Below are 24,504 nucleotides of genomic sequence, written 5' to 3'. Positions count from 1 at the left end.
ATATTGAGATTATGTTTTAACATGGAGCATTTACCTTTTAGGAAAGTTAAAGATTGTGGCTTGATGCCTGGGATTGCAAAATAATCTAGGCTGGGGTGTGAGTTGATATTTGTTGAAGCTGGGTGATGAGTACATTGTAGTTCATCAAACTATTGTCTCTACCCTACTTAGTGTTTAAAATATGATTTCAATAACAAACATTAAAGAATATGAAAACCTTTTTCCATCCACTGGGCACAGAGAGCATTACAATGGATGCCCTGTTCCACTGACGTAGTCATAGTCAGAAATAAGGTCAGGACAGGAAGCTAAACAATGAAAGCAGAATAAAAATAAGACAAAACAGACCTGAGGAAAGCAGAAACGCTCATCGCAGAACACTTTGAAAGTCCTCTTGTGGTTTTATTCTAAAGAGGATTACTACGAAGAGCCAAGTAAGAAAATTTAGCATTGGGCAGAATGTTTTAAGAAAGACAAGGATGTAGCAAGGGGATTCATTTGATGGTGGAATAAATAAGGCAATGATTATATCTATTGTGCACTTTTTTAAGTGCCAAGCACTTTTCTAAGCACTTTTCATGTATCAATGTACTTAATCCCACAACCACTATGGGAGGTAGGTGCCCTAGTTATCCCCCTTTGGCACAGGGGGCATCTAAATCAGAGAGAGCATACACATCTTGCCCAAAGTTTTACAGTTAGCAAGTGAAGGGGATGAGATTTGCATTAGGTCCTGGTGGTGCAGCAGTTAAGTATTTGGTTACTTAACCCAAAGGTTGGTGGTTCAAACCCACTCAACAGCTCTGCAGAGGAAAGTCCTGGTGATGTGCTCTCTTAAAGATTAAACCAAAAACCCATCACCATTGAGTCATTTCTAATTCATAGCGACCCTACAGGACAGAGCAGAACTGCCCCACAGGGTTTCCAAGGAGCAGCTGGTGGATTCAAACTGCCAACCTTTTGGTTAGCAGCTAAGCTCTTAACCACTGGGCCACCAGGGCTCCTCATAAAGATTACAGCCTAGAAAATTCTATGGGGGCAGTTCTACTCTGTCACACGTGGTTCCTATGAGTCAGAATCAACTTGACAGCACCTAACAACAACAGGCAGCCTGGCTTTGGAACCTATGTGCATAACCACTACTGCGCTGGTTGCCATCACAGAAGAGACGGCCCGTCCGCCGTACCTAAACACACCGGACTGTGTCATTACTGTCAGAGGCTTGGATCAGGATGGCAAACTGCACGTGTACACTCCGTGGAACACCACGAAGCCTTCAAGGCTCATCAGAACGGATGGATGAACGGTTGGGAACAAACACATACAGTCTGTTGTTTACATGATTATGTGATTTCATAATCTCAGTGAGAGCAAATGGATTCGCTTGGAGTTGCAAAATTAAAAGTTTTCCTTCAGAAGATATTAACAATACAAGGGAGGAGAGATGGTGGATCACCCATTGACATCTGAGCCTCTGGGCACACAACCAAAGGGACAAGCAATGGTAGAGCCAAACTGGTGCCAATCTCTGAGAGTAGGTTGTATCTTTGGATCCTTTTGCCTGGACGTTTGGACCTTTCTTGTTAAATTATGCTAAAAGTTAAGTGACAATAACAAAAACAAGTATTAAAAAAAAAAAAAAAGATACAGCAAAGTCTTTGGTGAAGGCAAGACCCCCTAGTTAGGTCTTCCAGAATTCTTGAAATTCTTGAACATCTTAGTAATAATTGGTTAAGTACCCAACACCCATTTTCAAAGTTTTGAAGGCCTGAGTGAGCGGATGAACTGGGGAAATCTAGGGCTCAGAGACCACCGCTGAAAGCTGCAATCAGTGATGGATCTCGCGCGCCACCTTGTGGCCCTAAGTGCAATGTACATAATTGTTTCGAAACCGAAACTCCCTACGCTGTGAGGAGCGAGGAAGGGTTGGAGCTGGAAGCTGCCTTGAAAAATAGCTCATCAACGTCTTGCAACCAGATCAGAATAGCATCAAAGTCAGAGCTGGCAGAAGAAGGGTGGCTTCTTTTCTTAAGATACACCAGAAGCCTCGTGCTATAAAATTGGTTATTCTATTGCAGAAGCCTAACTCACTAACTGGGGTAGTCTTAGATTCTGCTTAACCGCAAGAATTGATGGAGAAGGAAGTATAGAACTGGCAAGTATTATTCTACTATTGTTTACTTAGAAGGAAACAAGAAAAATTCAGAAAAGCAGCTCCTGTTTCCAGAACCATTACCGATGTACTTTTCAACAAAGACCGACTGTTGATCACCCCTTTCAGTTCCTAGCACAAATCACTTGAGGAGCCCCCAGTGGATGGTGCTGGAGGGGGTTCCTGGCATTGGCGTTTTCATAAAGCTCAGCATTGATGCTGCAGCGCAGCCAGGACAAGAAACCACAGTGTGGTCCAACCCAGGACAGTAGGTGGATGGTCATTCTAATTGACTGTGGTTACAAGGACCAAGCTTATTTTGTTCAAGGATAAACAAACAAAAACAGCTGACAGTACAGTTGTCATATCCCGATTGTAACAAACCAATATTAGCCAAATTCGAAAAAATGACAGGGAGAGTAAAAGAAACCCAAAGGATTATTTTTAAAAAAATTTGCTGTATGTTTTTATTGTTAATTGCCATTGGGTTCATTCCGACTCATGGTGACAGGCCCTGATAAATCTGTTCCCCGAAAAAATATTCCTTGAGGGCCCCATGGTCTTCCTTCCTTTTTAGGTTATAGAATTATTGTACTATAGAATTATTTTTACACTGTGAATTTCTGTCATTCTTTGGCAAGTATAATAGCTTACCTAGTGCTTCTCAAGAGTCCATCTACATACATAAAACCTTGTTTCAAATACAATTTCCTATATTTACTCCCAGAGATTAACATTTAGTAAGTCTGGGGTGGAGAGTAGAAAACCCCCTTGTTTAACAAGCAATCCAGATGAGCCTGGTGCAGGTGGTTTCACGCATCTGACTTTGAGAAATGCTATGTCATTATGCTGCTTGGTTTTTCACTGTGGGTTGTGGGGATGTTTGGTGTAAGGGGTGGTCTAATATTTTCTGCTACTGTAGTTTTCAAAGTATGGCCCCTGAACCAGCTGTATCAATATCCCCTGGGCACTTATTCAGAGAAAAAAAAAAAAAAGTCAATTCTGACTCATAGCCACCCTATAGCACAGAGTAGCACTGCCCGATAGGGTTTCCAAGTAGCCAAGCTTTTAGTTAGCAGCCTGAGTTCTTAACCACTACACCACCTGGGTTTCCAGGGCACCTATTAGATATGCAAATTATCAGTCCCCCACCTCAGACCTACTGAACCAAAAACACCGGGGATAGGGCCCAGCAAATATGCTTTAATCAGCCCTCCAAGGGATTCTGATGCATTCTAAAACTTGAGAGCCACTGGTCTCCTCCATGGAGTTCTGGTGGCACAGTGGTTAAGAGCTTGGCTGCAACCAAAGGTAGGCAGTTCAAATCCACCAGCTGCTCCTTGGGAACCCCATGGGGCAGTTCTACACTGTCCTATAGGATTACTATGACTGGGAATTGACTCCAAGGCAACGGGTTTGGGTTTTTTTTTTTTTTTTTGTCTACACCATGATTTTGATATTGCTTCCTTTTGTTAGAATTTTTTCCTTCAGACTGCTAACACATTATCTTTTGGAAGGAACCTATCAGTCAATCAATATTAGGGAAAAAGCATGGGATTTAAACTTAGAATAGTTGGGTGTGAATCCCAGGTCTGCCACTTACTAGGAATAAAACCATGTTTTCACCCCTTGAGCCTATTTTCTCATTAAAAACTTAGAAAGGAAGGGAACTCACATTTACCCACCACCCAGAGCCAAGAACTTTGTCTGCAGCTTTACCATTCTCATTTGATCACCACCACACACCAGCAATTGGTATTACCTCTAGTTTATCGATGAGAAAGCAGGTACGTAGAAGGCTCAGAAAAGTGCACATGCTTGTCTAACCTGGACCTATTAGACTCAATCCCTTTGACAGTGTCTCCTTATCTACAAAATGTGGATAATAACTCCATGAGTTTGTTACGAGGATTAAATAAGGCAGTGGGGTTTAAAAGGATTTGTAAAATATAAACATTTTGTTGGTGGTGGTGCTTTTATCCTAGTAGTGGTGGATTGCTTGGAATCAGCAGCTACAAATCCACAGCTGAAGAAAATCAACAACCAGCAACTTCTGCTTCCTGGTGATTTGAGAACGGAGTTCTCCTCCCCTGACTCAGGTTGGTTGCCTAGGTGACATGGGATAGAAAGTTGCAGTTCTGCTGCTCCAGTGGCAAGCGTAGAGGCCTTTGCCCAGAGCAGCACAGTGATGTGGCTTCTGTGTTTTGCCTGAGAAATGGGCTTAATCGACCAGTAGCTGGAGAGGACACCTTCCAATTTTCAGGTCAACCTTGATGATGAGCATCCTGCAGTCTCGGCTGGAGAGCTGGTTCCCCTACTGGAATCTGGAACAACGGAGAACTCGGCAGGCTGCAACAGCTTACAGGGGCGCGAGGCGTCTGTGCCTACCAGGAGTGCAGCTGTGGTGACCGTTTTCCTGGAAGAATTACTTGAGGATATGCCTCATCTGATAAAGCCAAGCATCATCTTAGCATTCTAGGAACTGCAGATCAAATGAGCTTCCCCTGCACCATGGTGAAAACTGTTTTTTTTCTTTCCTCCTAGCAAATATACCATGATATGATTCTATTGCCAAAAAAACTGACATATCTAACTTTATCAAAATAGGTCGAAAATTGTGCGTTTCAAGTAGAAGACACGTAAGTAAAACCCGAAGACAGAACCTGTACTGTTGAATATTTTATGTTTCTTTGTTTGAGGGATAAATTATAAAGAATAATAAACAGGGTAGGCAATTATATTTTACAAAGAAATTGTATGTGGTGTAAATGTAATGTTTTTTATGGAAGTTCGAGTTAAATGTGTGAATTTTCAAACTATTCTTTATCACTTACACATTTTTCTATATTAAGACATTAATTGCTATACACGTTGGAAACATATTATTAAACTTGAAGATGCTTTTCTGAAATGCTGGAGCGCCACGTTAATGTCCACAAAAGAAGAAGGGTGACTTTGCTATTAATAAAATTAAAAAAAGATTGAAAATGTGCATTTGAATTATGAGATTTCTTAAAGTTCTAAAATTCTTTGTCAATAAGCCCATTCCTAGACCGAAGTTATATTAATGATAAATTGGGAGATTAAAACTGTATCAAAGCAGAAGAAAAGGAAATATGGCCATGCTAGTAATACAATATGGGTTTTGAAACTTCTTCCTAAGAAGTCTTGAGTGAGTGATGCTAAAACATTCTCCTAACAAATGATCCCACTGCCTGGAACTCAGGCAACTGCAGCTTTCCTTCATTTCACTTGTACTTATTGAGCTCCTGCTGTATGCCAAGCATTGTGCTGGGCAGGGAAGGCAAAATGTAAATGAATCCAATGTCAAATTTTCCTTCATAGAGTCCGACGGGGGGAAGACATTAAAGAACTTTCCATGTGTGCATTTTACATTGTTACATACTGTAATACACACCATGAAGGAAGAAACCTATGTTTGTATGTGATCAAGGGAATTGATTTAGATTGAGTGTTTCAGAGGACTCTCCAAGGAAGAGGCATTTAAAGTGAAACCTCAAGAGTAAATTAAGAAAGAAGTAGCTGTGGAAACAGTCAGAAGGACAAATATTCTAGATAAATCTTAGAAGGTCTTGAGGTTACAGAACACTTGGTGAGCTCGAGAAACTAAGAGAGCTACCATAGCTATAGCACAGAGTGTGAAGGGGATAGTGTCATTAGGCAAAGCTGGATAGGGAAGCAATTAGGAAGGAACAAGGAAGTAATTACCAATGTATATTCTGTTCTAATTGATTTTAAGGCTTAATTTTTCTCCCAAAGATGCCTCACCTATACCCGCTAGCTAATTTTGAGATTTGCATTGAATACGTGGGATATTAAAAAAAAAAAAAAAGTCCAATCTGCTTTTCTGCATTGTTGGATCACCTTTCTTTTGAATAGGCATAAATATGGATCTCTTCCAGTCGATTGGCCAAGTAGCTGTCTTCCAAATTTCTTGGCATAGAAAGTGAGCACTTCCAGCACTGCATTCATTCATTGAAACATATCAATTGGTATTCCATCAATTCCTGGAGCCTTGCTTTTCGCCAGTGTCTTCAGTGCAGCTTGGACTTCTTCCTTCAGTACCATCACTTCTTGATCATATGCTACCTCCTGAAATGATTGAATGTCTACCAATTCCTGAATATTCAATATACTATGGACTGCCAAAAGAATGAACAAATCTGTCTTGGAAGATGTACAGCCAGAATGCTTCTTAGAAGCGAGGGTGGAGAGACTTCATCTCACATACCTTGGACATGTTATCAGGAGGGATTAGTCCCTGGAGAAGGATATCACGCTTGGAAAGTAGAGTCAGTGAAAAAGAGGAAGACCCCCCAATGAGATGCACTGACGCAGTGGGCTTGAGCATAACAACAATTGTGAGGATGGTGCAGGACCGGGCAGTGTTTCATTCTGTTGTACATAGGGTCACTATGAGTTGGAACCAACTTGATGGCACCTACCAACAACAATCTGCTTTAGTCTTCACTGCTGCACTGTACTGCACAGTTATTTTAGATTCAACACAAATGTACTAAGAAGCAAGCACTGTGGCGTAGAGAGGAATTATAATCCAGGTCTTAAGGTACTCAAAGGAAGAGCGAGCTATCCAAAGGAAAATTTATAGTACACTAGGACTAATGCAAGCTCTAATGGAATTATATACAAAAAAAAAAACAACAAAAAACCCTCACTCTGTAATTCTGAGAGGCAGGGATTATCCTACTTTATAAATAAGGAAATGAAATTTATGGAGGTTAAGTGACATATTTATATACAGCTGCAAGTAAAATTATCTTTATTTTGGATGTCCATGTGTCTGGCTAAAATATCTATTACTATGGAAGCAGGAAAAGGAGCCCTGGTGGAGTATTGGTTAAGTGCTTAGCTGCTAACTGAAAGTTTGGTGGTTTGAACCCACCAGATGTGGCAGTCTGCTTCCGTAAAGATTTACACCCTTGGAAACCCTATGCGGCAGTTCTACTCTGTCCGATAGGGTCACTGTAAGTCAGTATCAACTTGATGGCAATGAGTTTAATTTACTTTGGCCATGATGACGGCACATGCATGAAATCTGGAATTAGACCTGGGTTTGAATCTAGTTGTATAGCTTTATATTATTTGATCCTGGAAAATGTATTCTTTCTCCATTGCATCGTAGTCAAGTTGAATTGAAATATTCACCTTAAAGTTTAAAGATTCAGTGAGAGAACACTAAGCAATGCATATATAAAAATTGGCCAAAAAAAGTTTGTTCTCTTTCCCCTTTAATTTCCCTTCTTGCTCACTAGTGGGTAGTTAAGAACATGGGTCCCTGAGGGTTTTGCCATTTAGGGCTTATAAAGTTGACTAAAAGAAGGCAAAGAGAAAGGACACGTAACTTGCCATTCTATAACTAGTGATCCTGAAGCACAGGACTACACTCCGGAAGCAGAAAGTTCTTCCAGTGGTCCTGTAGAGCATCACCAGGCTGCACAGGGCACCCTCATTGGAAGGCAGTATTTTACACAGTTCATTCTGTTCAGGATGGTTAAAAAAAAAAAAAAAAAAACCCAGTGGATATAAGTTGGTTATATTCGTTAAATGTGTGTATAGCATAGCACGATGAATATTTGTCTGGACATTTTATAATTATTTAGCACAGTGATTAAAGTGATTGGTAACTGCGAGGTTGGCGTTTTGAAACCACCAGTGTTTCTACAGGAGAAAGGCACCACAGCCTGCTCCCATACAGATTTACAGCCTCGGAAATCCTATGGGGCTGCTGAGTTGAAATCAACTTGACAGCAGTAGTTAGCCAAAAATTTTAAAAGATTCATGGTATCGATTCCATCCTGATAGAACTAAAAAACATTCTATCTACTTCTGTCCTATAGCTAGGTTTTACTTGCTGCTGTGGAAAAAGGGATAAACAAAACTATCTTTGAGGATAAATGGCAGCAACCACCATCAAAAGCCAGTTCTAAAGAAGAGTGTAACAGAAAGGAACACAGCCCTCACTGTTGTGCTTCACATCAAAGTCTGAGAGCTGAGACTTCCAAGTCAACGTATTCCGCTTCATTTTCCCTGACTCATGCCATACTCTGCATTTGCTATCACCAATATATAAAAAACAAAGAACAAACGTAAGGCAATCTGGAAGAAGATTCTTGCCAGGTAGGCTAAGTAATTGCTATTTTAGGTTTAGATGAAATTTATTCATAATATTTAATAATACTGTTTAGTGGTTTGCAAAGGGTGTTATTTATTATTCACATTCTTATGACCAGTAGTGATTATTAGGTCTATTTGGGAAGAAGACAACTCAGAATTTCATTTGTATAGAAAGTAAGTAGGCCAGGTCACAGAGCTGCTTAAGTAGTGGAGCTGAGATTCCAGCCCTATTTCCTGCCGTTCAATCTTCTTATTCTTCTAAGCTCCAAGATGTTCCCAAAGTTATTTGAACGGCCCCAGATGTATCATCGGGATAATTTATTCTCAACCCAATTACCTAGTCCTTGAACTGAAACATTCAGTCCTCATTCTTTCAATATTTTTTGAGCCAGGCACTGTTCTGCCAATTTTGGATAAATCAGTAAACAAAGTTGGTCCACATTCTACAGGCCAAGAGAATGGCTTAAGTCTTTTGTTAGTCACTGCTGAAATACCTGTACATCTATACAAAGGCATGTTGAAAGGTGTTATTTGACTACTTCTAACAGTGATCAAAACCTGTTACTTCAAAGTTTGAAAATAATCTGGCTGTCTTTACAACAAGCTGCACTAAAGGTACTGGTGAAAAACAAGGCTCCAGGAATTGATGGAACATCAACTGAGATGTTTCAACAAATGGATGCAGAGCTGGAAGCGCTCACTTGAGAAATCCGGAAGACAGCTACCTGGTCAACCAACTGGAAGAGATCCATATTTGCGCCCATTCCAAAGAAAAGTGATCCAACAGAATGCAGAAATTATTGAATAATATCATTAATATCACATACAAGTAAAATTTTGCTGAAGATCATTCAAAAGTCGTTGCAGCAGTATATCAACTGGGAAGTGCCAGAAATTCAAGCCAGGAATGAAGGCTATTATTGCTGATGTCACATGGATCTTGGCTGAAAGCAAAAAATACCAGAAAGATGATTACCTGTATTTTATTGACCATGCAAAGGCATTCAACTGTGTGGACCATAATAAATTAAGGATAACATTGCAAAAAATGGAAATTTCCGGACACTTAATTGTGCTAATGTAGAACTTGTACATATACCAAGAGGCAGTCGTTCAAACAGAAGAAGGGATACTGCGTAGTTTAAAGTCAGGAAAGGGTGCATTAGTGTTGTATCCTTTTACCATACTTATTCGATCTGTATGCTGAGCAAATAATCAGAGAAACTGGACTATATGAAGAAGAACAAGTCATCAGAATTGGAGGAAGACTCATTAACAACCTGAGATATGCAGATGATACAACCTTGCTTTCTGAAAGTGAAGAGGACTTGAAGCACTTACTGATGAAGATCAAAGACTATGGCTTTCAGGATGGATTTCACCTCAACATACAAGGATGGCGAGACTTCAATTCACATACTTTGGACCTGTTATCAGGAGGAACCAGTCCCTGGAGAAGGACATCCTCCTTGGTAAAGTAGAGGGTCAGTGAAAAAGGGGAAGACCCTCAATGAGATGGACTGACACAGTGGCTGCAAAAATGGGTTCAAGCATGAAAACGATTGTGAGGATGGTGCAGGACAGGGCAGTGTTTCACTCTGTCATACATAGGGTCGCTATGAGTCTGAACCAACTTTACAGCACCAAACAACAGCAGTATGTCCTTAAAGAGTAACAGACACAAAGTGTCCATAACTATAAGAATAAAAGAAAAAAAAAAAGAAGGAAGCAAAAATGGGGCAAGGCGCTATGACACAACGGGGTAAATAGATTCACACCATCAGTCTCTCTCAACTTTTGTGACAGGGACTCTAATACCAAAACCAAACCAAACCAAACCCAGTGCCATCAAGTCGATTCCAACTCATAGTGACCCTATATTTGTGATTTTTAATTAAAAAAAATTTTAAGCATGCACCAAAATACACAGAAAAACAAGCTCTGAAGAACTGCATCATCCATAGGACTGTGTCATAGGCTGCAGCTGACCAAATACAGAACTTCCACTGTAATATCCTGGTTAATAAAGGGGCTGTGGGGAGGAGTGTCAGGAGGCATGATCTAAGACTATTCAGGGCTGCCTGGAGGTGACAACCTAGACGCAGAAGCACTTAAGGACAAAATGACCAGTTTCTGAAAATATTTGGTTTCATGAAACTTAAAAAAAAAAAAAAAACATAAGTGCTTATAGCTTGTTCAGATTTGTCAGAGTAAAAATATCTAAAAGAAAACACAGCTAGAAGTAGCTGATTATAAGTTTTGTGTAAAAACTGGATGAAATGAATATATCATTTATTTCCCAGAAATGACTTTTTGTTGTTGTTGTTGTTGTTACAGCTGATTTGGAGCTGTATTCGTGGGCAAATGGACATGTACGCTTTCCACAAACCAAAACCTCCAAATCATACCATACCTATGATATCTGATGGTTAAAGATGTACATACAGTGTAGAATTATAAGCTTAATATATTTTCCAAGGCAGTAACTGACAATATGGTATCCAAAGAACCAATGCAACAGTCAGAAGATTGTGTACCACATTACTCCAGGGGGCACTGTTCACATCGTGGCCCCCGGAGTTGGGCATGGCACTGCATAGTGGACTGGTGTGCCTATTTACCACCAGACGTTAGTTTACCATCCCATCATTTATATTTTGTTATTTTGCAATCTTAACCTCTGATTTCACAACGTAGTCTATAAACTTTTTTTTTTTTTTTTTAAGGCGTGCAAGTTTTGAAGGAGAAAAGCAGAAAAAGCAATTCAGTATTGGGGGACAAAATGGAATAAAGCAGAATAGTCTGCTGTTCAAGAGTGGAATCTTTTTTCTAGTCTTGACTGAAACAGGGTAAGAGATATACGGGGACATGCTGTATTGGATGGTACAGGCACTGTGTCCCTCTTGATGGAGGGAGCAAAGTTCAGTTTTTATAACAAATATAAGTGACCATATAATTTCTTGTCCGATTTGGGGCACTTGTGACTGTGAAAGAAGAAACCATTGGTAAATTAATTGGGACAAAAGGCATAAACCATACTGTGTTTGGCAAATGTATGTGTAATGTTCACCCTACATATAAATAGAAATATTTGAGATTTTCCTACCAAAGAGCTAAGAGCTAAAAAACCAAAACCAAACCCACTGCAGTCAAGTCGATTCTGACTCATAGTGACCCTATAGGACAGAGTAGAAGTACACCATAGATTTTCCAAGGAGCGCCTGGCAGATCTGAACTGCTGACCTGTTGGTTAGCAGTTGTGGCACCTAACCACTACACCACCAGGGTTTACTTATTTCTGACCTTGATGTCATCCCATCCTCCAGGGGAAAAAATGGATCTATTTGACACACCATTTAACTTGTTCCCCAGAAATCCACATAGCAATCTTATATGGGAAATGGGGCCCAGATTAATGGAAGGACATATCTTAAACTGCTTTTAGTTCAAAACTTTCTTAATAATGGCCTGAAGGTACTAAGAAGCTTTAAAAGCTTGACTAACAGGAAACAGGAGTGATGCTGAGACAATCCCGGCAACTTTGTAAGGAGACTGGTGCTCAGGACAGAGTATCGTAGCCCAATCAAGACTCTGGAATACCCAGCCTACCTCTTAGTTAAGTTCAACTTAACTAAGTTATTTAAACTTTATGCATGTATAAAATCAAAGTGCTCATCTAAAATGGTATGTGATGTGCTATCCAAACATAAAATCATTCCACCAGGAAAATCCAGAAAAAATTAGGACTGAAATAAGCAAAGGCCTCCTAGAGGAGACAGCTTCTAAACTCAATGTACCTTGTAGTTTAGCAGTGGCCTGCAGTCTCTTGCAGTACATGAGCTGTTTCAGATGTGGCTAGAGGGCTGGGATCTGCTATGCATTTGTTTTCTTTTTAATATTCATCCAACCTTATCTTTAGGTAAGTTTTGTTTTAGTAGGTAAGTTTATTAGTTTCAAAATATATTTCGTATCTTAACATTCAACTATTAGGTTTCATGTGGCATGGAATATTCCAATTTTTCTGTCAGTAGTGACAAGTATCCATTTTTAATGTTCTGATGTCACCATCAAAATTCCTTGGAGCTTTCCATAATTTTCTGCACGTGGTGCTTGCTGGGCTCAGGCTTTTTCATTTGCTCTCCATCCTGACTGAACTTTCACAATCAGTACACAAAGCATGGTTTGGTGGTTGGTGGAATCCTGCCATGGATCTTTTACGGCCATTACTTCCTTTTTGGTGACTAATATATTGTATAAAACTCTACAGAGGGAGATACCGCTTGGGGGTATGGCTGCAAGAGATTAAAGAGGGTCAGAGATGGCTTCAAGGTTCTCTAAGAAAGGAATTTCAACTAATCTCTCTTTTTCTTTGTCTAATATAATTCGCGCCCCCACAACCTACCTACATATTGATTCTTGACTGATTGGATGACTTTCTTATGATCAGAAGAAGACACCAAACTTGTTCTGACTCGGGAACCTTATCTCAGTGCCATATGCTGCTTTGGGAGATGATGGCATCATAATGATCAAGACGAATGGGCAGATTAGGTGTGGTTGGAACTTACAGCAAAATCAGGTGCATAAAACAGTGATTCTCAAACTTCACTGTGCAACAGAATCTTATGGGGACCTTGTTAATAATGCAGACGCCTACATTGAAATTCTGAGTCAGCTAAATCTAGGACAAGGCCCAGGTGTCTGCATTTTTAATAGGCACTTCCTCACCCCCACCCCAGATATTCAACTGTAGGCAGTCTTCCAACTTCAGCTTTGAGAAACACATAAAGCATGACAAAGCACTTACTGTGAAGGAAAAAAATCATGCACACACCAACGCATCAGACCTAGGGCTTCACCATAGCACTCACCTTTGGATAATAACTTCTCAAAAAGAGTAAACATACACACATTTGGCCATAGGTGAGTATTCATTGCTGACAGCCACGCCCCACTCAAGTTTTCTGCTCAGAGAATCCACGTTACCATCTATTCTAATGCACACTAAATAAAGGTAATGTTTCTGAAGCCATGATGGGTTTTTTTCAGTTATGCAATTATTTTATTTCCTTGGCCTGACAGCATACACTTTGTTATACAAGAACCTGCAGCTGACAGAACCGACACAACAGATTTCCCCCAATAGGAAGGACTCTTTTCATTAGCAGAGATGATTGAAATGTCATGTCTGAGTGCAATTCCTGCTCCCCACCCCCACCCCACATCATAACCCCTAAAGTGAAAATAATCAGAATCAACAGAACCCCATGAATTACTAAAGTCATCCCCCCACACTTGTATAACTGGCAGCTGCAGTAGATGAAAACCAAAGGAGCAAAGCAGCTGGCCATCTCTTAGCATTCGTGTGTGTGCAAGACCGAAGGGACAGTGGAAATCAAGCAGTAAGGGAGCAAGAATTCTGGATGAGTGAGAGGGACAGATGATCTGTCTTGCCTCATGCCTGCCCCTTCAATATGTTAAGACATCTCTGTCCCTATACATGGAGCCAAGTTTGGGACATGCTACGGAAGTGGTTTTAGCCCGCAACTGGAAATATCTGAGACTCAATAAAGTCAAAGGTAAGATGTGAGATAAAGGGTACCAGATAAGGAGCAGGTTAGATAGAGATGCTTCATGTCAGTCAATTCCAGTTTAATGTTATCAAAACTATCTTCAAAATCATAACCTCACCCGTTTTCCAAAAGTAAGAGTGCTCAAGCTCTGATGTCTGAAGTCAATCGCCACCACCAGGGTGTGATGTATGTGTGTGAGATTATAACTGGGATGGGATGGAGGTGTGGAAATAGGAGAGATCGGGGTCACAATGCTTGAAATATAGTGGGTTTCTCTTTTGGTCCCCAGGAATGGTCCACTACCAGTAGTCCTAAAACATTCCTATCCCCTCTCCCCTGCCATCTTGTGCAAATGTCAAAAATAGAATCTCTGCCCAAAGAGAAGGGGGAATAGGAAGTTGCTGCTGGACTGCAATCTTCTCTGGCCCCAAGTTGCCCCAACTCCTGACCTTTCTATGAAATCACACAAAAATTAATTCACAGCAATGCTGTGAATTATGTCATTGCCATTCATCTATCAAAGCCAATCCAACAGCTGGGTCCTAACGTGCTTTCCCCCTGGGCCAAGGAAGCAGCATAAAACATCAAGTGAGCATGTGAAAATATGATGACAGTGTGTGCAGTGTAGTGTTTCCAGATGTCTTCGCCTTCTGTCTCCTCATGGTGGGAGCCCTTCCTCTCTTCCCCCCAAGTCCCACACACACCCCTCCCCCTAACCCCCAGGTCCAGGTGCTCCCATCTGCTGGGCTTCCACCACTCACTTCCCATAGACACTCTCATCGCTGTAGGCCACATACAGAAAATAGTCCTCCTCATGGTTGTCCTAGGGGAAGAGATAAGACAACAGTTTAGAAAAGACATTCACATTCATTATCTCGGATTCTGAGACTCACACAACCTTGTAATGTAGACATGGAAGGTATTATTAGTCCCACTTCAAAAAAGGAACAAAGAATATGTGGCTGGAGTTAAACTTTGAGCTCTGAGTTCATAAACAAAAAACCTTCATAGAGAACCTAATACACCTAAGTGTCAAGAACATGAAGATGATGAGGCACAGTCCTTACTTTTAAAAAGCTCATCCTAGCAATTCCAGTCCTGAGTATATACCCAAATAGTTGAAAACCAAAAAACCCATTGCGGTCAAGTCAATTCCCACTCATAGCAACCCTACAGGACAGACTAGAACTGCCCCCACAGGGTTTCAAGAAGCAACTGGTGATCCCTTGGTTATCAGCCAAACTCTTAACCACTGTGCCACCAGAGCTGCAAATAACTGAAAAGAGGTACACTCAAATACGTGTACATGCATGTTCATAGTAGTACTATTCCCAAGAGCCAAAAAGTAGAAAAAGCCCAAATGTCCACCAACGGATGAAAAGATAAACACATTGTGGTATATAAATACAATGGAGTATTATTCAGTTATAAAAATAAATGAAGTACTGATACATGCTAAACATGGATGAACCTCAAAAATATTATGCTAAGTGAAAAAAGCCACACTCAAAGGGTACATATTATATGATTTCATTTACATGAAATATCCAAAATAGGTAAATCCATACAGACAGAAAGCAGATTCCATGCTTGCCAGAGGCTGAATAAGGAACAACAGCTTAATGGGCACCGGCTTCTTTCTGGGGTGATGAAAATATTTCAGAACAAGACAGAGGTTATGGTCGCACAACATTGTGAATGTACTAAACGCCACTGAATAGTTCACTTTAAAAATGGTTACACTTATATCAATATCACCTCAGTAAAAAAGGTTAAAAGATTAAAAACACAAAATTTTTTGAAAAAGCTCATTCTGGTAAAAAGAATATAGATAAAACATGTACTACTAAAGAATATATAACTCTTTGCCGTCCAGTCGGTTCTGACTCAGAGATACCCTGCAGAATAGAGTAGAACTACCCCTTGGATTTCCAAGGAGCAACTGGTGTATTCAAACTGCTGGCCTTCTAGTTAGCAGTCGCAGCTCTTAACCACTGTTGCACGAGGGCTCCCAGTGAATATATACTCCTAAGGAATATACACTATAGAATAAAACATTAGAGGTTGTTAGAAATTTATACAGTAAAACTGTGAAAGCTGGAACCTGTGTAAGGCAGTAACCTGTCAGAGAAGGAAAACACAAATATTTTCCACTAAAACAAACAAGAGGAAAAGTGGTGAGAGTGCACCCTGTCAACAGCAGAAAACTTTGGAGACCCAGGAAAACAACACGGTCCTGTAGAGTTCTGGCTCTCACAGGTTTAGCTGTATAATTTGCTAACAGGGCACAAAGGGAAGGCAACATCTTATGTAAATCCTTTAGGAAATACCAGTGAAATAAAATAATTTTCTCCAACTGAGTTTATGTGCTAAGACAAATTAATTCTACAGTTGGATTCACCAGTGCCCAGATGTGGGGAATCTGCTTCTTCATCTTAGTTCCATTCTTACAAGAAAAGCTTCCCTTGTGTGAGTCTACGTGGATGTTCTAAGCCAAAACTTCAGTGTTTATAGAAGGAGCTAACTTTTTTTTTTTTTTTTTCCTCTCTCTCGTCTCCACAAAAGGAGCTAACTTTTAAGGCAAACTATCAGAGTTTGAAGAGGCTGGCTTCAGAGATAGAAGGGGTTAGCTTTACTTTACTGTTTTCTTAGTCTATTGCTAAATAGGAATAAAATAATGAACTGGAACCTAAATGCAGAGTTCATTTACAAGTTATATGTCACCAGTAAGAATGACAGGAACAGCACTGGGAAGACGAATTATTTGTAATCGGGAATCACTTTCTGCTAGTGCAATAAAGACAACCCAATATTGAAACACCACAGTAAAGCAGAACTGAGAGGAGAATTCAAAAGGATTGGACCTAGTAGGGCGCTCAATCCTAAAGGGCAAGCGGTATCCAATCTCCTGGAGCCTTACACTGCCGTGTGTAAGAGGAGCCTGATCAACAACACCTTCTGCCCTACTTCCCAGGTGTGTTATCACCACACACTGAAACTAAAGCTAGAGAACGCCAGACTGTGCCATACTGTGACTGTGACCATTACCTCATACAGCTGGCCCATGGTAGCACTAGTGGGAGGGATGGTGTTGTTGACAAAGAAGAATAAAGCGTCCTCAGGTCGGAGGTGGATCCTCTTCCGGATTAAGAAATAGAACTGGCCCACTGGATGAAGGAAGGAAGAAGGTTCCAGAAAAAGTAATGCAAGAGGGAAGAAGACAAGGGATTAGTATAAGGGTAAGTCCCAGAAAAAAAAAAAAAAAATTCTATTGCACTGGTTCACTTTGGAATAACCCATAACCCGTTGCTGTCGATTCGATTATGACTCATAGCGACCTTATAGTCCAGAGTAGAACTGCTCCATATGGTTTCCAAGGCTGTCATCTTTACAGGAACAGACTGTCACATCTTTCTCCAGCAGAGTGGCTAGTGGGTTCGAACTGCCCACCTTTCAGTTAGCAGCCAAATGCTTTAACCACTGCACCGCTAGGGCTCCTTCTCTGTTGTAAGTACCAGCTTTATCTACCATCTAGGCACATCCCAATACTTGCCTAGCACTTTAGAAATAAAAAGTGAAACTCAAAAGACATGAGTCTACTCCTCAATCCTTTTTGCCTTTACCCTATTTCAGACCTAAGGCTAAAGTATTCACTCAAGACCTGAGAACTACTTTGAAGGAATACCATGTATATTCAACCAAAACATTCTCACTATTGTTTAATTCTGACTTAAAATACATTTCCACCTACACTTCCACCCGTAGACAAATGATAATGATGGAAAGATGTCTACTAGGCTCCAGTAGTATTAGCATGGTAAACTCGCCCTAGTGCTAGGCAGTGAATGGGGTTCAAGACAGTATGTTTTCCTGAGAAGATTGAAAAAATTCTAGAAGGCTAATATTCAAAATTATTAACTCTGTAGCAAACATATCTACAGAGTCTTTCCAGAGTGTTCTGAATGCAGCAGATATTACAGTAAGAATCGAGGTTCAAGGTAAAGAATAAACATGTTCTTTCTGATTCCCAACAGATCTACAAAACGTATCACAAAGAACTGGAACTTGACAAGAGAGGTATTCAGCTGAGAATCTCTAAAATGTCATCAGTCCAAGAAACTAGTCTGGTTTTCCTTTGCAAATAAACTGATTTCACTGTAACAAAGATTTTAAAACTGGTTAAAAAAAAAAATGGACGCCTGACCTTTCAATATTTCGCACTTTGCTGTATGTAAGTCGAATAAGACACTGTGACAGGAAATGCTGAAGGGAATTGGTGATGGGAGAAGAACTACTGTGTCATTCATTTTTGAAATCATGTCTCTGGAGAATTCCACTCACTCTCTTCAACTCTGTACTTCCTCTCCATCTCACATTCCCAGGCATGTAATAAGGACTGAGACTACTTCACCACAGGAGAAAGGGTCAGGAGGAAGGGAGGGGCATTACCGGTGAGGTCAGAGGGCACGAGATACTTCCTCTTGTCCAGGTCAGGCACCCTGGCTTTAGGAGCCTTCTCCACGATCACCTGGGAGGAGAGAAAGAGAGTGGGAGTGAAAACCTACCACACTAGTATTTTTCCTTCCGCATCCTGCAGTTTCCCTATTTGAAGACTTTTCCATTTCGCATCCCTCCCTATTCCTTACAAAATATGTGGGAAATGAGTTTCTCTGGTGAGCTTACAGTTTCATTACTAGAGGAAGAGATAATGGAGAAGACGTGATAAAAATGAAGGAAACCTTGATTTTAAGCAATTACAAGTTAGCTGGAAGGTATACTACAGGACATACCTTCAGGTATTTGATTAGAGCATTGAGAGGCTGTCTAGGGTTTCTAAGATGGTCCTGATCACCTATTAGCTTCGTTTTTTTTTTTTTCTCGTACATGCTATTTCTTAAAAGTACAAGATAATATCATTTGAATTATATAATTTGTCAAAATTTTTAAGAATGACTTCCAAGAAAATACTTTCAAGCTACTTTATTAAGTGAAAAAATAAAGTATTAAACAGTTTTTATGGTATAATGACACTTTACAATGTAATGTCCGTACAACAATCCATATACCAATATTATCTGTTAGAATTTTAAGGTATTTTCAATATCTACACTAAATACTTGCACAATGCTTCACATTTTATGAAGATCATACATCTCTAAAAAAAAAATGAAGACATGTAAGAATTAAAAAGACTTATTCATGTAAATTTATAATACAGGAAAACATCTATTGTAAACCATGGGCTTCGGATTTTCAGTTTAGAAAATCGGATCATTCTAGATAGAAGACATGGGAAGTGTAGAAGAGGCAGAAACAAACACTGAGCCAGTCCCTCTACCTGCTGTGTGATCTTCACCAGGTTACTTAACCTGGGCGTCAGCATTTTAATGAGTAAGAGGAAGATGATAACTCTCCAACACAACTTTTAAAAAGTCATAATGTGAACTCGAGTAAACCATAAAACTCGATGCGGAAATGCTTTGTAAATTATAAAGAACTAAATAAACATAGGGATTAACATGGAAGATGAGATTTGACACTTTTAAAATAAAGGGGATATATTAAAATAGTGAAAAAACTTATTTTTTGTTTCAGGAAAAAAAGAAAGGAGCCCTGGGGATGCAGTGGTTAAAGCGCTCAGCTGCTAACCAAAAGGTAGGCGGTTCAAACCCACCAGCCTCTGTGGGAGAAAGATGTGGCAATCTGTTTCCATAAAGACTTGCAGCCTTGGAAACCCTACAGGGCCATTCTACTCTGTCCTACAGGGTTGTTAGGAGTCGAAATCGACCCATCGGCAGTGGTTTGGGGTTGGTTTAGAAAAAAAGGACCCTGCACCAGAAATACCAAAAGGCCATGATCACACTTTACATTTAAAAATAAAATGGTTAGAGAGATATGAGTCAGAAATAAAAAATAAGTGCTTTGTGGAGAAATCAGTGAAGGCCCAACAATAAGGGTGGACAGAAGGCAGCAAAGTTAATAAAATCTAAGGTAAAGAGGAACCAGGAGGCCTGGTGGCATGGCGGTTAAGAGCTCGGCTGCTAACCAAAAGGTCGGCAGTTCGAATTCACCAGTCACTCCGTGGAAACCCTATGGGGCAATTCTACTCTGTCCTATACAGTCACTATGAGTTGGAACCAACTGGATGGCAGCTAACAGCAAGAGAAAGAGAGGGGTCCTACCATTGTCTTGCAGGAACTCTGAGACGTGGCAGCTCTTATCAATAAGAGATGGAAACCACAAAGGGGACAGAAAATAAGAGCAATAAAGCAGACTGTAAATAAGACAACTACAGGAATTTGGAGCCCTTGTGGTACAGTGGTTGAGAGCTCAGCTGCTAACCAAAAGGTCTGCAGTTCGAATCTACCAGCTGCTCCTCGGAAACCCTATGGGGCAATTCTGCTTTGTCCTATAGGGTTGCTGTGAGTTGGAATTGACTCAACGGCAACGGGTTTGGGTTTTTTTTTTTTTTTTGGTATAGGGATTTGGAGAAGGACAGGACGGGGAGATGGGTAATTATTAAGGCCTTGGATTTTTTTTTTTTTGGTTTACCAGAAAGTCTTAGGTCTCCAGGAATCTCAATTCTAGTTCTCACAGTCGGCTCTGGGGCTACTTGTTTGGCCTCTCGGGGTCTCAATTTCCTTATCTGTGAAATGTGGCTAATACTCCATAGGGCTATTTATGAATTAAAAAAAAACACACACACATTGTGTTCCTAGCAGTTTTCTGCTCTGTTGTAGGTTCTCAATACATTGTAACTATTAACATAATTTTAAGATCCCATTAATCCCTTCCTTCCCAAGGCACAAGCACACTTATTCTTTTAAATGGAAGGAACTCTGGTGGCACAGTGGTTAAGCTCTCGGTGCTAACTGAAAGGTTAGTGGTTCAAATCCCCTAGCTGCTCCATGGGAGAAAGACGTGGCAGTCTGCTTCCGTAAAAATTACAGCCTTGGAAGCCCTATGGGGCAGTTGTACTCTGTCCTACAGGGTCGCTATCAGTCAGAATCGAATTGATGGCAGTGGATTTGGTTCTTTTGGTATTAAGGGATATTGACTGGAGCTAAAATCAGGTTTTCTAAGCAATCAGGGTACAAGATTGCTTTAATAACACCAATGGTCCAACTGGAGAGAGCAGAGAAATCATTGACTCTACCCCTCTTTTCCATAAAGGAAGACACTTTATCACAGCGAGCTTAGGGATTCTGCCCAAGGGCACAGGGAAATCCTTGTGAAGCCATAAGTAGAAACAAAATTACAGAACTAAGACCACATAGCTCTTCTCCCTGCATAACCATTAAAGAGGGTCACAGGCAGAGAAGCTAGTAAGCAGTTCAGAGGCTTGTTACTGGTTAAAACATAACTGTAGGAGCCATGAGATCTGAGTAATGGCTAATAAATTAACATAGAAATAAAACATTCAACACCAAACTACGGCAGGAAAAGAACAGAGGGAATTAGCTGAAACATTCTGGATGGATGCATGTAAATAACTGAAATAGGGAGGACTCGGTTTGAGGGAAACATATGGAAATTTTAACTAGATTTAGGAACAGGTAAATTTCAGTTTGTCATTTATGTGAAGCTACTGTTGTACACAGGGGTCACTATGAGTGGGAATCGACTCGACGGCACCTAACAACAACTGGCACAGTTCCTTGTACTTTGCAAGTCCTGAATAAATTGTAGTCATTTTGCTTACTGAGTTACTTTTCCGGTGAACTGTTGAGGGCAGCAATAGTTTATCTATTTCCAATACCTAACAGTGAGAGGCACTTAATTAGTTCTGGTAACAGAGCTACATTAGAAATTGAGCAGCAATGTGGCATGGAGGTTAGGCATGCCCATAGCGCTATGCATGAGAGGTGAAGCTGAAATCTCAGCTTGGTCACAGACCACCAATATGACGTTACTTCATGTCTCTGTGCTTCAGATTCTTCATCTATAGACTGGGGATTATAATAGCGTGAGGGTTAATGGGATGCCTATATAGAGGACACTTATAATAGCACCAGATACAGGGTAAGTTACTGGTAAATATTAGCTCTCATTTTTAAATACTATTACTGAAAACTGGGATTGGTGCCACGAGAATTGGGGGACGATTTTAAAACAATCATCCAAGGTCCAGAGACCACGAAAATAAACTGTGAAGAATTCTTTACTGGGTAATAAGGCTGGCTCCCCTTTCCAGCTAAAAAACCCTTTTGTGTGTAATTGCTGGGGAATAGGATGGCTCTGATGTCTCCTCTTTATAGGAAAGGACCACGAGGGCTTTGTACTGCTGGGCTAAGCCCCAAGTTGCCTCTGGTAGCTGTTTAGAGGAGGCCCAGGAACACCTGCAGGTCAAGAAAGGACATCAGATAATTGCAATGTCTTTACCCGTTACATTTACAATTCCTTTACCAGTTACATCATCCAAATGCCCATATCTGAAGATAAAGAGCACAACCCTACGGTCACTGCTCTTCTATCTCTAACACCCCAAAACTGCTGCTCCCTCTACCACAGGCTTCTGTCTTTCATTCTGGCTGCGCAGCCTACATTAGAGGGAAACCAGGCAAGTGCGCGGGGGAGGGGACAAACTGGAAAAACGCCCGGATGCTGAAAGATGCCTTGCTATTTATTTCATCTTTTCCTTCTGCACTAGTTTTAACTACATAAATCAGGGGCTAAAACAGAAAGAGGTCTCAGTCTGTCTCGTGCCCAGGTATGATTTGATCAGATTAAGCACCCAGGAAAGCTGGCCGTCACTACACACTGCCCCTGGAGCCAAGAATGATGAAGCAAGCCGGTTGCTGCGCAGAGAACGTGACCTTGTTTTTGAGCCAGACCTGTCTTGTGGTGCCCCCCACCCCCTACCCCAATCTTAACAGAATACGAGAATGAATCCACTGGCTTCCCATCTTTTCCCTCCCAAGCCCAAGGATAACCAGGTCAGAGTGAAATTGATGAAAGGAGAACCACCTATAGCAGAAATCGACAGGCGCAAACCCCAGGGCATCAGTCGCTCCCATAGTAATTTCCGTGCGTTCTTAAACGAAGCAAACCTAGAGCCCCAAACTAATGACTCTCGCACAAAAAGGCCACATCTTCTGAAAACTGCTGAGTCACTCGAGACATTGGCTTCGCTCTAAAGATGCGGTCAGCTATGAAGATGGGAACAGGCCCTCGGGATACGGGTTTGGAAAGCTCCGCAGTCTGAAAAGTCCACTAGCTCCGGCAGCTAGCGAAGGACATCCGGGGTCAAGGAATTTTTAGAGACCTCCCTTTTTCGGAGACCCTTCTGTTCCTTAGGGCAGCCATCGCGACTCCCCAACCCCCAGCTCTCCAACCCTCCCCCCACTTTCTCCCCTACCCTCCACCCGTTCCCATTACACTTACAGGGACCCTGTCCGGATATTTCTTCCGGATCTTTTCTCCTTCCTTTTTCCGATATTCAAAGGGATGGTCCTCTTTATACTGGAACTTCATGATGGACCGCAGGGTTTCTAAAATCCCCAGACGGGGCCTGCCTTCCTCGCTGATGATTGCGTCTCTCGCGTATTGCTCCTCTCCGTCAAATTTCAATAGGTTTCAGGATCGCTTCAGAAGTGCCAGCTCCCGCCACAACACTATTGGCAGAGCGTTCGGAAGGGATCTCTGGTCGCCTCGCCTGGCAGTAGAAGATGGCCAGGTAAAGAGATCCAGACGGCTTTTCCCAGGAGCTGGGGACACAAAAACAACACAGCAGCGCGTTGGTATTGTGACGCCACAAACCCCGCCCCGTGTCCCGCCCCCAGCGTTCGGAACAGCGCAGGATGGGGGTAGACAAGTACGTTGTCTGTTTCATTGTATCTTCTTTCTAGCTAAACCTTTCCTAAGTAGATCCCACTGCAACCATGACGTATTTACGTGTTATTTGAATGTTCATGTGACATTAACTATCGTTCTAAAACGAAATAAAATTGTTCTGAAAATGTCTTCTTCCCTCCCTGCTGTTTCTTGGTTGAGTCCAAAAATAAATACAAAGAACTAAAATCCAGCTTTTTCCAGCTTATTGGGATCCGGGATCTGGAGAAAAAAAGGAATGGGGGACCTAGGGTCTGTTTTTGGCCAGTGCAGAAATGTCCTGTGCTTGCATTTTGCCCTTTGCCTATTTAATTGCACCCACTGGGCACCTCCCACCAGGCACTCTCCTTCCCCACGCTCGCGTCAGTTTTGTTTGGATCCATGCCACAGTTTGCTCCTAGCACAGCAACATAAACAGAGCATGACTCAGGAATTTGAAGAGACCTGTAATATGAAGGGCACGGAGGGTAATCAGGGTCCAGAGAAGAGGTGATGTCAGTGATGACTGCTAAGGGCTTCAGGCGCGTTCACAGATAGGGATCACTGGCTTTCTCCTACTGACCCAGAAGTTGGGCCTGTCTTCTGGAAAACAATTCACCTGAATATGGAAGTGTTCTTGTGTGCCATCCAGTGGATTCCAACTCATAGCGACCCTGTGGGAAAAGTGGAACTGCCGCATAGGGTTTCCTAGCCTGTAATCTTTAAAGAATCAAAGTAAACAGAAATCCTTGACAACTTCAATATTTTCCCTGTTTATCCTGAATAATATTTATTGATCCAGTTGTGAGGATT

The 24,504-nt window shown here is 41.2% G+C and overlaps 1 protein-coding gene across 2 annotated transcripts; it reads right to left on the bottom strand.

The window, feature by feature from the left end:
- Positions 1-4,900: 4,900 nt before the first annotated feature.
- On the bottom strand, positions 4,901-23,643 carry GABARAPL1 (GABA type A receptor associated protein like 1). Of its 2 annotated transcripts, none has more exons than XM_049882444.1 (5): positions 23,266-23,643; positions 18,331-18,409; positions 16,930-17,048; positions 14,643-14,704; positions 4,901-9,252 (listed from the first exon to the last, which is right to left on the bottom strand). In XM_049882444.1, exons 1-5 carry the CDS (start codon positions 23,353-23,355, stop codon positions 9,183-9,185), a joined length of 420 nt encoding a protein of 139 aa, XP_049738401.1. In that variant the 5' UTR covers positions 23,356-23,643; the 3' UTR covers positions 4,901-9,182. The 2 variants fall into 2 exon arrangements, with proteins under 2 accessions (XP_049738401.1, XP_049738402.1); XM_049882445.1 differs by lacking the exon at positions 4,901-9,252 and adding an exon at positions 9,265-12,600 and having other exon boundaries at positions 23,266-23,641.
- Positions 23,644-24,504: the final 861 nt, after the last annotated feature.

Source organism: Elephas maximus, chromosome 4 (genome assembly GCF_024166365.1).
Source record: "Elephas maximus indicus isolate mEleMax1 chromosome 4, mEleMax1 primary haplotype, whole genome shotgun sequence".
Taxonomy (NCBI): Eukaryota; Metazoa; Chordata; class Mammalia; order Proboscidea; family Elephantidae; genus Elephas; species Elephas maximus.
Note: the sequence above shows the minus strand (reverse complement) of the source record. Positions and strands in the feature narration are given on the sequence as shown.

Coding starts and splice junctions, on each gene's coding strand:
- GABARAPL1 (XM_049882444.1), bottom strand. CDS start 23,355: ATGAAGTTCCAGTATAAAGAGGACCATCCCTTTGAATATCGGAAAAAG. Junction 14,705..16,929: donor CCATGGGCCAGCTGTATGAG/GTAATGGTCACA, acceptor CTCTTCCCCTAG/GACAACCATGAGGAGGACTA. Junction 9,253..14,642: donor GATGAGAGTGTCTATGGGAA/GTGAGTGGTGGA, acceptor TTTTGCTTTCAG/CCAAGATCCATGTGACATCA.